Source organism: Osmerus eperlanus, chromosome 23, assembly GCF_963692335.1.
Source record: "Osmerus eperlanus chromosome 23, fOsmEpe2.1, whole genome shotgun sequence".
NCBI lineage: Eukaryota > Metazoa > Chordata > Actinopteri > Osmeriformes > Osmeridae > Osmerus > Osmerus eperlanus.
The window spans coordinates 362,562-374,480 of record NC_085040.1 but is presented as its reverse complement, the minus strand read 5'-3'; the positions used below and the strand labels follow the sequence as shown (position 1 = coordinate 374,480).

The window sequence follows — 11,919 nt, the reverse complement described above, 5'->3', positions numbered from 1 at the left end:
ATGAGTTCAGGAGTGCGTGAACCGGAGGCCTTTTTGACGTTAGTCTTTAAAGCTGTTAAACTAAGACTACTTGTTGAGTAAAAAACAAGCACATGGTTTTAATGATTGATGTTTTTATAAATTAACTGGTTGATTTACTAAAACATTGGATGGTTTGAAAGGGCTTCAAGGGTCGTGAATTTCGCTTGAATTGTCAGTGTTAAAGTATCATGACGGTCAAAGTGAGGATTTATTTTGCATAACCGATATTGAGAGCTTTATCTCTCAGTAGAAATCACTATCATCATCATCATACGACATCACTCGAATCTGATCCTCTTTCTTCGAAGTGTCCTCCTCTTCCTCCTCCTCTTCCTTATCTCCGCCAGTCTTGTCCTTCTCGTCGTCTCCGTCCGTTGTCTGTCGGTGGAACTCCCAGTAGATTCCGGTCAGAACCTTCGCTGCTTCCACGGAAACCTTTAACGTTCCCATTACCTCTCTCTCCTCGTCCACACTCACAACTACAACCACGGAGAGAAATAGAGAGGGAGAAAGTGAGATTCTGGTTGAATGGAGGCACAGAGAGAGAGAAAATGTTTTTTGTGATATATTTTCAGGTCAAATCCAATTTTATTTGTACTATTTTACAAGCAATGTCAACGAGGTCTTCATATACACCCATAGAACTGCACCTCCTAAACCAACCTAATAAGCTCCAAGTAGACAATGAAAAACTCCCAGGAAAACTCAAGCTAACCACTGTTGTTTCTATTTTCTGTCGCAGACTTTTTTGGGGGGGAAGGTTTCGTTGAGGGAAAATGTAGATTCTCACTGTCAATCTGGCGCTCGATGATGTCATTTCCTGTCAGCAGCTCCTGTAAGTCCAGGAAGGCGAGGCCGACATCGACACACTCCTCATGCTCATCCATCGGCTCGCTGACCACTGTGAACTTTAACCTGCGTGGAAACACACACACACACAGTCTGGGTAAGACCACACACTCCTCATTGACACACACTCTTCATTGACACACACACAAACACACACTTTAATATCACACACTCCTCAGTGATACACACACACAAACACACACTTTAATATCACACACTCCTCAGTGATACACACACACAAACACACACTTTAATATCACACACTCCTCAGTGATACACACACACACAGTCTGGTTAATACCACACACTCTTCATTGACACACACACAGTCTGGTTAATACCACACACTCCTCATTGACACACACACAAACACACACTTTAATACCACACACCCCTCAGTGATACACACATACACATGCACACACAGCTGGGCTCACCTGCCCTGGTTTGGGTCACTACCCTCCAGCATGGTATACAGGTACTGTCTGAGAGGGAATGCTTCTGAGCTGTCCACATAGATGACTGACAGAGAGGAGAGAGAGAGAGAGGAGGGAGAGAGAGGATATCAGGAAGGATGGAAGAGGATGAGGGCAGGGGAGAGGATGGAAGAGGAGAAGAGAGGAGGGATAAGAGAGGAGGAGAGCAGAAAGGAGAAGAGGTAAAATGAGAGAGAGAGGAGATCAGGAAGGATGGAAGAGGAGGAGAGAGGAGGGATGAGAGGGGACAAATGAGGAGATCATAGATGAACCTGTGTGTTCCCTTGCCCAGCTCCCTCCAGCCCGCTCACCTCTGGTGAAGTTGTAGTGAACCTCCTCCCCCTCCGTCGGTTTGCGGAGGGACATGGGCGTCTCTGTGGTCTCCATGGGAACGCCCAGTAGGCGGTACTCCACGTAGACGCGCTGCACGGATTGGTCCAGGGCCACTTGGGAGGTGGGGCCAAAACTCAAGGAGAGGATCTCCACTCTCAGCTTATCTCCCTGAAACAATGTGGGATTTGAACCCGTGACCTCTTGATCCGCTGTCAAACGCGTTAACCACTGAGCTGTACCAGACAAATGATCTGTGGTAATTCTTACCTTCCTGATTGGTCTAGAAGGTCTCGGAATGACAATGACATCACTTTGAGAAGAGGTTCTTGACTCTGCCGAGTCCAGGTTGTCGCTGTCCTTGTGGGTCGCTTAGAGGAGTAAGAGAGAACACAAACAAAGTGATGAACATAGCTTGAACATATTCAAGAAAGTATACAGAAAAGTCAATCGCATCGGATCGAATCAGTTCCAGATCCTCCCTTCAAACCGTGTGGTGTACTCTACACCATTTTTCTTTTCTTTTTTCTTTGTTTTGCACCTTTCTCGCTCGTCTCGTCTTTCCGGGACACCTGCTCCAGAGAAGAAACGTCCTGAGGAAGAACGAGAAGATTAACTTTAGTTCCCTCACCCACCCATCCTCTCCTCAAACCTCTACAGGCTAGATGTGGCGTGTCTTCCAGAGGGATGTTACACGGTGTATCATGGCCTCTGATTCAAGCTACATCCAGACCACACACCACTCTTCCATACAGGGATCGCATCCTAACTGGACTAACTTGGAGAGTCCTGTCGTCGCTGACGGAGCTTCTGGCTGACCGGGCCGAGCCAGGGCGAGATGTGGCCTGCTTCCTGGTTGGTGAGCGAGAGGGCGTGGCCTGTCTCTGTTCCTTCCTGGTTGGAGAGCGAGAGGCCGTGGCCTGTCTCTGTTCCTTCCTGGTTGGAGAGCGAGAGGGCGTGGCCTGTCTCTGTTCCTTCCTGGTTGGTGAGCGAGAGGGTGTGGCTTGACTGGTATGCAGGATCAGAAGGGGTGTGGCATGGGGAGGGTCAGGTGACCTCAGGGGCGTGGCCCTCTTCCGTGCGGGTGACTGGAGAGGCGTGGCTCCGCTGGGCTCTGGTGATGACACGGGAGTGGCGCGTTCTGATTGGATGTCTTGGGGTCGGTGCAGCTTGATTGGTGGAGGCTTGGGCTAGAGCAGAAACACAGGAAGTAACAACGTGAAAATCACAGAAAGACAAGAATTGAATCTCGACAGTTGAATCTCGAGAACGCATTTGTTCACCTGAACATGGGCCAATTTTAAAGTAACAGGTTTGTCCACCCTTGCCTCTTCTGTCTTTGTCTGAGAAAAAAAAGAAGGAATAAATGAGATGCAACATAAAAGAGCTTGACACCAGAAGATATCACACGTCCACGAACATCACCTTCACCCTCGGCCTGGCGATAGGCCTCTGGGGTTCCTCAGCTCTCGCTCTCCTCCTCTCCACCCCCCCCTCCCCTCCTTCACTCTCCCTCTCCCCTCGTTCCGTCTCTCTCTCCGCTCGGTCTGTCTCCCTGGGTCCTTGTGCTCCCTCTGGTGGCTGGAAGGGGTACCTCCATCGTAGGGAGACGAGGACGAGGCCCCTAGGACCGCCCCCCGCGTCCCTCAGAACATAGTCACCTGACAGGAAGGAACACAGCATCTGTTACCTGAGGACCAGATCAGGGGTTGAGATGGTACAGCTTCTCTGAATGGTGGGATGGACAGTGACTGAACGATAAAGCATTCATCCTCCCCCCCCTCTCCCTCCTCCTCCTCCTCCCTCCCCCCCCTCCCCCTCCTCCCCCTCCTCCCCCTCCCCTCCTCCTCCTCCACCTCCACCTCCCCGTCCTCCTCCCCTCCTCCTCCTCCCCCTCCTCCTCTCCCTCCTCCTCCTCATCTCACCTCTAATCTGCTTCCCGTTCGCCAGCGAGCGCAGCGGCACGGGCGTCTTGGCCAGGTACGCGGGCGGCGCCTGCTCGTCCCTGTCGTCGAACAGGTAAACCCAAAGGCTCCCCGTCCGGAGGTATTCCAGGACGTCGGCCGTCACCGCTAACGGGTAGCTCACCGCGTCGTTAAACAGCGGGTCAGCGCAGCACGGCACCGGCAGAGAGGCGTGAGCAGGCAGGTCGTACAGCCGGTACATGAGGTAGGAGTCCGGAAGTAGTCCCGGCCAGCGAGCGCTGAGGCCCACGCAGCGCTCCAGCACCACCTCCAGTTCGTTGGGTATCCCGCCACCGTAGTCAAACATTTCCCTCTGCGTGGAAGATGGTGGTTTATGAGTTTGAGTTTAAATAAGATGCAAAGACATGCAAACAAGTTTACTTGTGGAAGTTCTTCTGTCTCAGTGAGCCAGACAGCTGAGCAGTATGTAATCATTCAATGGCATTAAAACCAATTCATGTAGCAGAGCAAAGTACAGGGGGGATTTGATCCTGCGACCTCTTGATATACCCGTCTGTATGAGATGGGTTTGTGACTCTCACCTCGTGTGTGCTGGCAGGCCACCCAAGGGAGCGCTGGGCGGGGCTTCTCTGGGCCCGCCTGTCCATCAGCCTATCAGCTCCTCTCTCCAGCAGCGTGTCCATTGGCTCAGCCGGGGGGAAAAGACGCACCCAGAAGTCCAGAACCCCGATGACCTCACCCTCCGAGCCTGAGGGAGGAGGAGGGGATGAGGGAGGGAGGGAGAGGGGATGAGGGAGGGCAGGGGAGGGGAGGGAGGGAGGGAAGGAAGGAAGGAAGGAAGGGAGGGAGGGAGGGGATGAAGGTGGATAAGCATTCTACTTACGTGAACGAAAAAACAAAAAATCTATTGAAAAACTGGAATACATGAACCCAGTGTGACCACATCCTTCACCTTCTCACCTGTGACCTTGACCCGTCCGTTCACCCGTTCCCCTCTCCTCTCCCCCGCCCCACCCAGGGGCACCTGCGCCCTCCCCCGGGTCACGAAACGAACGCCCCCGAGGGCCTGATGCACCTCCACCCTCACCCCTCCGCCCTGCCCCCCCAGCCGGTCCAGGTCCCGGGGGGAGAGCGGGTAGCGGGACGTGAACCCGTAGTCGGGCTGGGTCCCCGTCACCAGAGGGGTGGAGTGCATCTCGAAATCCAGGAGGGCGTAGGTGCAGAAGGTCACGACCTCCTTGACCCCTTCCGACCCCTCCCGGGCTCCCCCCATGGTCCGTAACCCCCCAGGGGTGAAGGTCACCCCCCGGAGGTGGATCTCCAACACAGACTCCCCCGCCCTCAGCTGAGAGAACGTGGTGTCGTCCTCAATGGGCTGCACCACTTCCTGGTCCCCCCCCGGCCAGGTGTACTGTAGTGGTATGGTCCGGTTGTAGTTCCTTGGGCTGTATGCCAACTCTTTCAGCTGGGCTGCAGAGAGAAAAGAGAGAAGATGTGTTTGTTAAACAGTTGATTATCTGCTGCACTTCCTGTATGAATCTGTTGTCCACTCTGAACGTTACCTTGCAAGGTGTTGATCTGCAGGGCTCTTCGTCCCAGAAGCTTGTCTTTCTCTTCAACCCTCCTTCTGATCTCCTCCCTCTCTCTCTCTGATCTCTCCATCATGGTCTTCATCTCGGCCTAGCGCACCGACGGCACAGGAGATGGGGCGAGTCTCAACTTGTGCATATGTGCTCGGGTGTGTGTGTCAGTGTGTGTCTGTGTGTCTGCATGTGTGTGTCTGTGTGTGTGAGCCTGCGTGTGTGTGTTTACGTGTGTGTGTGTCCCACCTGCAGGTCGGTGTTAATGCGGTGTTGCAGCAGCAGCGTGTGTGTGTGTGTGTCTGTGTGTGTGTGTGTCTGCATGGTGTGTGTGTGTGTGCCTGTGTGTGTGTGTGTGTGTGTCTGCATGGTGTGTGTGTGCCTGTGTGTGTGTGTGTCTGCATGGTGTGTGTGTGCCTGTGTGTGTGTGTGTCTGCATGGTGTGTGTGTGCCTGTGTGTGTGTGTGTCTGCATGGTGTGTGTGTGCCTGTGTGTGTGTCTGCATGGTGTGTGTGTGCCTGTGTGTGTGTGTGTCTGCATGGTGTGTGTGTGCCTGTGTGTGTGTGTGTCTGCATGGTGTGTGTGTGTGCCTGTGTGTGTGTGTGTCTGCATGGTGTGTGTGTGTGTGTGTACCTGCAGGTCGGTGTTGATGCGGTGTTGCAGCAGCAGCATGTTCCTGCTCTTCTGCAGCTCCAGAACCGTCTCTGCGTGAGACGCTCGTGCCTCCGCCAGCCCTCCGGACAGCTCCGCCCCCTTCCCATCATGCAGCAGGAGACGCAGGCCCTCACGGCCCTCCTGCTGGAGTCTGAATGTCTGGAGAGAGACACCGTTAAAACCTTTTTTTACTACTTTTTTTCAAAGACTCCCAAAATTATATTTTTTTCCTCAAAATAATTTTTCAACCTTTCGAAAAAAGGGTTGGGGTTAGTTTTTCGATATAAAATCAATACTATCCTCTCTATTTTATCTTACTACACATAGTGTAGTAAGATATAGTGGCTAGACTACGTCTTCTCATCTTTATTGTAAGATAAAAATACAAATACAAAAAATTATAAATATGAATGACATTTTATCAACCTTGATCTGCAGAAGGGTTTCACTGAGGTCCTCCACACTCATGTCAAACTCCTGAGAGAGAGAGAGAGAGAGAGAGAGAAGACAGGAAGAGAGAGAAAGAGAGATTGAAAGGAAGAGAGAAAGAGAGACACATAGAAATGGATGATGACACGACAACAACAAACCTCTTCACCAAACTCTTTATACATAAGTACGATGTGAGTGACCTCTGACCTTTGTGACCGAGTCCAGCCTGTCTTGCAATGATGTGACCTGGCCTCTGAGGTGGAACACTTCCTGTTCCAGATGCTCATGATTGGCCCTCGTTAACGCAGTGGCTTCTGGGTAAACAGAACGTAATGATGATGATGCAGACGTTCACATTTTTATAAAATGCTTTTGCCAAAATAAAACTAAGTACAAACAGCATAAATAGACGATGATCCACGATCAGGCGGACACAGTTCTAACTGTTTTTCGGTGGTCAGTCAAGAAACAATCTGCATTTACAAGCCACATCTCAAAGCAACCACATTTCAGTGACAAAAAAAATTCGAGCAAATTCTGAGAAAAGCGATTGTGTTTTTCGTACCTTTTTCTCTCTCAATCTGTTCCACTGTCCTCTCTTTCTCCAGCCTCATCATCTCTTTCTCCTCCTCCAGCCTCCCTCTCTCCTCTCTCTCCACATGTAGAATCTCCTCCAGTCTCCTGATGTCCATCCTCCAGATCTCCTCCTTCTCTCGCTCCCTCTCTTTTTCCAGATTCTTCTCCTTGTCCTCCTTCTCCCCGTGGTGGCTCTGGGCTGACAAGGTGCTGTGGAGGAGAGAGACAGATCGAGAGAAAGAGATGGAGAAAGACAAAGAGACAGGGACATTGAAAGAAAGACAGAATGAAAGAATGAAAGAAGAGGAGGTAGACAGTGGGAGCTAGAAGGTCATTAAGTTCTACGCAGCAGACACAACCTCTGTGTGTGTTTAGACTCCCCACCTCTCCAGCAGCGTGTCATAGCTCTCCTTCAGCAGGCGTCGCTCTCCCTCCAGATCTGACACTCTCTCCTGGAACTACGGAGGAGGAAGGAAACAGGAAGTGTGTACACGGGAACACAGGAAACAGGAAGTAAAAAGAAACAGGAATACGATCACAAGAACGCCTGAAACCAGATCATTGTCAGATCATTACAGCGACACAAACACCATTGGTCAGCCGGTGAGTCCGAAAATAGTTTGACTCCCTGTCTAGCAGCCCACATCAAAGTATCAACTGTCACAAACGTTTGGGCCCGGTCAGGAGGGGACAGACAGCCTGCAGTACCTCCTCCAGGCCTTGCAGTGAGAGGGTGGCAGCACTGAGCTGGCCCTCCAGTGCGAGCGCCCTCTGCCTCTGCTGTTTCAGCTGCAGGCTCAGCTCCTCCACTCTCTCCAGCAGGGCCGCCTGGCTCTCCTTCAGGGACTGCTGGCTCTGGGGAGGACACACAGGCTTCAGCTCTGGGGTTTACTACGGGTTTTAAGAAGTTCAATTCCCCGCCTGCTGAGCGAATACATGACATGACGGCTGGGGGTTGTAGTTAAAGATGTATTGATTTGGGACAATCTTTTTATTTGGTGGCGTCTCTCACCTGCTCCAGTTGAGCCTCATATGCCTGCAGAGAGAGAGAGAGAGAGAGAGAGAGAGAGAGAGAGAGAGAGAGAGAGAGAGAGAGAGAGAGAGAGAGACGGGGGGGAGAGTTACACAGAGAGAGAGAGAGAGAGAGAGAGAGAGAGAGAGAGAGAGAGAGAGAGAGAGAGAGAGAGACGGGGGGGAGAGTTACACAGAGAGAGAGAGAGAGAGAGAGAGAGAGAGAGAGAGACGGGGGGGAGAGTTACACAGAGAGAGAGAGAGAGAGAGACGGGGGGAGAGTTACACAGAGAGAGATATAGAGAGATGGGAGAGTGAGTTAGTATCAGCATGAAGCAGGGTTAGGGGTTAGGGTTATCCCATGTGACGTGGGTGAAAGGAGGTGAAGCCAGATGTCGGCCTGACCTCCTGCAGGTGGTTGAACTTCTCCTGGGTCAGCCTCAGGGCTGTGCTCCGGTCGCTCAGCTGCTTCTGCAGGCGGATCACCTCCACGTTGTCCCTGATGGTCAGTCTGGGACAGGAAGAGTCCCAGGGTCACTGACACGTTACCATGATGATGGAGCTGGGTGGAACGGTGTGTGTGCGTGCGTGTCAGTGTGTGTCTCTGTGTGTGTGAGCATATGTTTGTATGTGAGTGTATGTCTGTGTGTATGTGCTCTGAGTGTGTGTGTGTGTGTCTAAGTGAGTGTGTGTGTGTGCTCTGAGTGTGTGTGTGTGTGTCTAAGTGTGTGTGTGTGTGCTCTGAGTGTGTGCGTGTGTGTCTAAGTGAGTGTGTGTGTGTGTGTCTAAGTGAGTGTGTGTGTGTGTGTCTAAGTGAGTGTGTGTGTGTGCTCTGAGTGTGTGTGTGTCTAAGTGTGTGTGTGTGTGTGTGTGCTCTGAGTGTGTGCGTGTGTGTCTAAGTGAGTGTGTGTGTGTGCTCTGAGTGTGTGCGTGGGTGTCTAAGTGAGTGTGTGTGTGTGCGTGCTCTGAGTGTGTGTGTGTGTGCTCTGAGTGTGTGTGTGTGCTCTAAGTGAGTGTGTGTGCGTGCTCTGAGTGTGTGTGTGTGCGTGTGTGTGCTCTGAGTGTGTGCGTGTGTGTCTAAGTGAGTGTGTGTGTGTGCTCTGAGTGTGTGCGTGGGTGTCTAAGTGAGTGTGTGTGTGTGCGTGCTCTGAGTGTGTGTGTGTGTGCTCTGAGTGTGTGTGTGTGCTCTAAGTGAGTGTGTGTGCGTGCTCTGAGTGTGTGTGTGTGTGTGTGTGTGTGCGTGTGTGTGCTCTGAGTGTGTGTGTGTGTGCCCACCTGTGCCCTTCGGCCTGCTCCCTCCTCATCTCCCTGACGGTTCCCTCTACCTCTCTCTCCTTCTCCCTGAGAGAGAGAGCCAGCTGCTCCAGCTCCAACACCCTCCTCTGCTGCCCCTCCTCCTGACCAGCTCCCCCGCAGCGGGGAGGGGCCGTCTGGGCCGCACGCCTGACTCCACCCTCCCCATCCAGGCCCCGCCCTGAGGTGGGAAACAAACAGCCCTTTTGATACTCTTGATCCTCAAATGTGTGTGTTTTTAGTGTTAATGCTGTCTGGGTATAGCTTGGTGGTTAGAGCATCTGACAGCAGATCTAGAGATCGCAGGTTCAAATCCCTGTCTGTATGTTGCTTTGAAACAAACACATCAGCATATTACACAGGCGACGATATAACGTTTAGGGTGAACTTGATTTACATCGCTATTGGCCCACACGCTAACATGGTTTTCCGGAGCAAACAACCTCTGCAGAGCAGCCTGTAGTGCGTGCGTCCCCCCAGGTCCAGGATATGCTGCCGGGCCAGGCTGAGCTTGTTCTGCAGCGCCCCCTTCTGGCTCTCCAGGGTAGCGACCCGAGCCTCCAGCTCCAGGATGGTCTCCTCCAGGTCTCCCTCTCTCAGTCCTGCCGGGCGGCCCTGACGCACGCGCATCAGCTTGGTGGACATCCTGGGGGAGGAAGGAGGAGAAGTTAGTGTGTGTGTGTGTGTGTGTACCTGCTGTGTGTGTGTGTGTGTACCTGCAAAGCCTCTGGTCCTGTGTGTGTGTGTACCTGCTGTGTGTGTGTGTGTGTACCTGCAACGCCTCTGGTCCTGTGTGTGTGTGTGTGTACCTGCTGTGTGTGTGTGTGTGTACCTGCAAAGCCTCTGGTCCTGTGTGTGTGTGTGTGTACCTGCTGTGTGTGTGTGTGTGTACCTGCAAAGCCTCTGGTCCTGTGTGTGTGTGTGTGTGTGTACCTGCTTAGCCTCTGGTCCTGTGTGTGTGTGTGTGTGTACCTTCGTAGCCTCTGCTCCTGTGTGTGTGTGTGTTGTCTCAGCAGGGTATTCTCCTCCTGCAGGTGAAGACACTGGTCCTCCAGCTGCTCCCGGGGAACCCGGAACACTCTCTGACGGTCTGACACAGATACACACACACACACAGACACATGGATACACACAGACAGATACACACACACACACAGACACATGGATACACACAGACAGATACACACACACACACAGACACATGGATACACACAGACAGATACACACACACAGACAGATACACACACACAGACAGATACACACACACAGACACATGGATACACACAGACAGATACACACACACACACAGACACATGGATACACACAGACAGATACACACACACAGACAGATACACACACACACGCACGGATACACACACAGATACACACACACAGATACACACACACAGATAAGTAATTATACAAAGTAAGATGGACAGAAATGATTGATATTCATAACTAGGGCCAGACCAGGACTAGGACCTGTACAAGGAACAGGACTAGACCAGGACCAGACCAGGACCAGACCAGGACCAGACCAGGACCAGACCAGGACCAGACCAGGACCAGACCAGACCAGAAGTTTCTTCGTACCTTTTATCTTCAGAACCTGCGGCTTCTTCCATGACTTTGTGTCTCGAACTGGAGAGACACGAAGAAGAGAGTAAAACACACACATACATACACACACACACACACACATATACACACACACATACATACATACACACACACACACACACACATATATACATACACACACACGCATATATACATACACACACACACACACACACATACACACACACACACATACATACACACACACACACACACCTGTCATCGCTGGCATCAGCCCTCCCCTCACCAGTCCCACATCCCTGACTGGGAGATCTCCAGCAGTCTCATCCACAGCCAATGACATCGCTCTGTCTTGTTGGATGCACCAATCAGCAGCTAGCTCTCAAGGGCTCCGTAAGTGATGTCATCGCCGGAAGTGATGTCATAACCGGCTGACTTCACACATGTCATGTCTGCGAGTTTGTCATGGCGAAAGAGACTGAAATGTTATAGTATGAGAAGCAGACAAACAGCCTCATTTGATAAGTAAAAATTATCGTTATTTTCTTGTTATAATATTCCTTCAAACAATAACGCTGCGAACTAGGCAAAGCTAACTAGCCAGAGCTAACTAGCCAGAGCTAACTAGCCCAAGATAACATTTGCATGTCCAGCACTAGTAAAAGCCCATTAAGACAGTCAGTTGTGTACTCACTATGATGGTTCCTTAACATCAAGGTCCTGGAGCTGAACAGTGACACTACAGATGACTGGGAAAATGTTACATTGAGTTACATTGTTGTCTTGTTACAGCCTGTAACCTGTTCTGTGTTCTCTGTTCTGTGTTCTCTGTTCTGTGTTCTCTGTTCTCTGTTCTCTGTTCTGTGTTCTCTGTTCTGTGTTCTGTGTTCTCTGTTCTGTGTTCTCTGTTCTGTGTTCTCTGTTCTGTGTTCTGTGTGGTCTGTCTTCTCTGTGTGTCTCAGCGCAATGTTGCAGTCCTGTCAGGTTTAATCTCTTCTGATCCTTCCCTGTGTGTGTGTGTGTGTGTGTGTGTGTGTGTTTCTCTGCCTAGCCTCAGACAGAGCGCCTGTGTCTCAATGCTCCATCTGGTCCCATGTTAATCTGATCCGTGTCCTAATCTGATTACCTCAACTAAGCGAACGTGCCAGGAAACAGGTGGAGACTGATCCTGGGTCAGTTCTGAGGCTTCTC

At 51.4% G+C, this 11,919-nt stretch overlaps 1 protein-coding gene across 1 annotated transcript; it reads right to left on the bottom strand.

Moving 5' to 3' along the window:
* Positions 1–102: 102 nt before the first annotated feature.
* On the bottom strand, positions 103–11,576 carry rpgrip1 (RPGR interacting protein 1). Its single transcript, XM_062449369.1, has 27 exons — positions 11,423–11,576; positions 10,978–11,180; positions 10,741–10,788; positions 10,120–10,237; positions 9,591–9,793; positions 9,130–9,328; positions 8,260–8,365; positions 7,856–7,879; positions 7,552–7,698; positions 7,228–7,301; positions 6,833–7,053; positions 6,475–6,581; positions 6,262–6,312; positions 5,815–5,994; positions 5,164–5,281; positions 4,562–5,071; positions 4,183–4,349; positions 3,602–3,953; positions 3,102–3,337; positions 2,960–3,019; positions 2,456–2,866; positions 2,218–2,269; positions 1,947–2,047; positions 1,658–1,847; positions 1,308–1,392; positions 812–936; positions 103–500 (listed from the first exon to the last, which is right to left on the bottom strand). Exons 2-27 carry the CDS (start codon positions 11,069–11,071, stop codon positions 265–267), a joined length of 4,215 nt encoding a protein of 1,404 aa, XP_062305353.1. The 5' UTR covers positions 11,072–11,180; positions 11,423–11,576; the 3' UTR covers positions 103–264.
* Between the last annotated feature and the right edge of the window lie 343 nt (positions 11,577–11,919).

Bases quoted from the DNA above. Each gene is read 5' to 3' on its own strand.
- rpgrip1 (XM_062449369.1), bottom strand. From the start codon at position 11,071: ATGTCATTGGCTGTGGATGAGACTGCTGGAGATCTCCCAGTCAGGGAT. The intron at 7,699-7,855 runs GTGAGAGACGCC...TGTCCTCCCCAG, and splicing joins ATGAGGCTCAACTGGAGCAG to AGCCAGCAGTCCCTGAAGGA. The intron at 1,393-1,657 runs GTGAGCGGGCTG...CCTCTCTGTCAG, and splicing joins TCACTACAACTTCACCAGAG to TCATCTATGTGGACAGCTCA.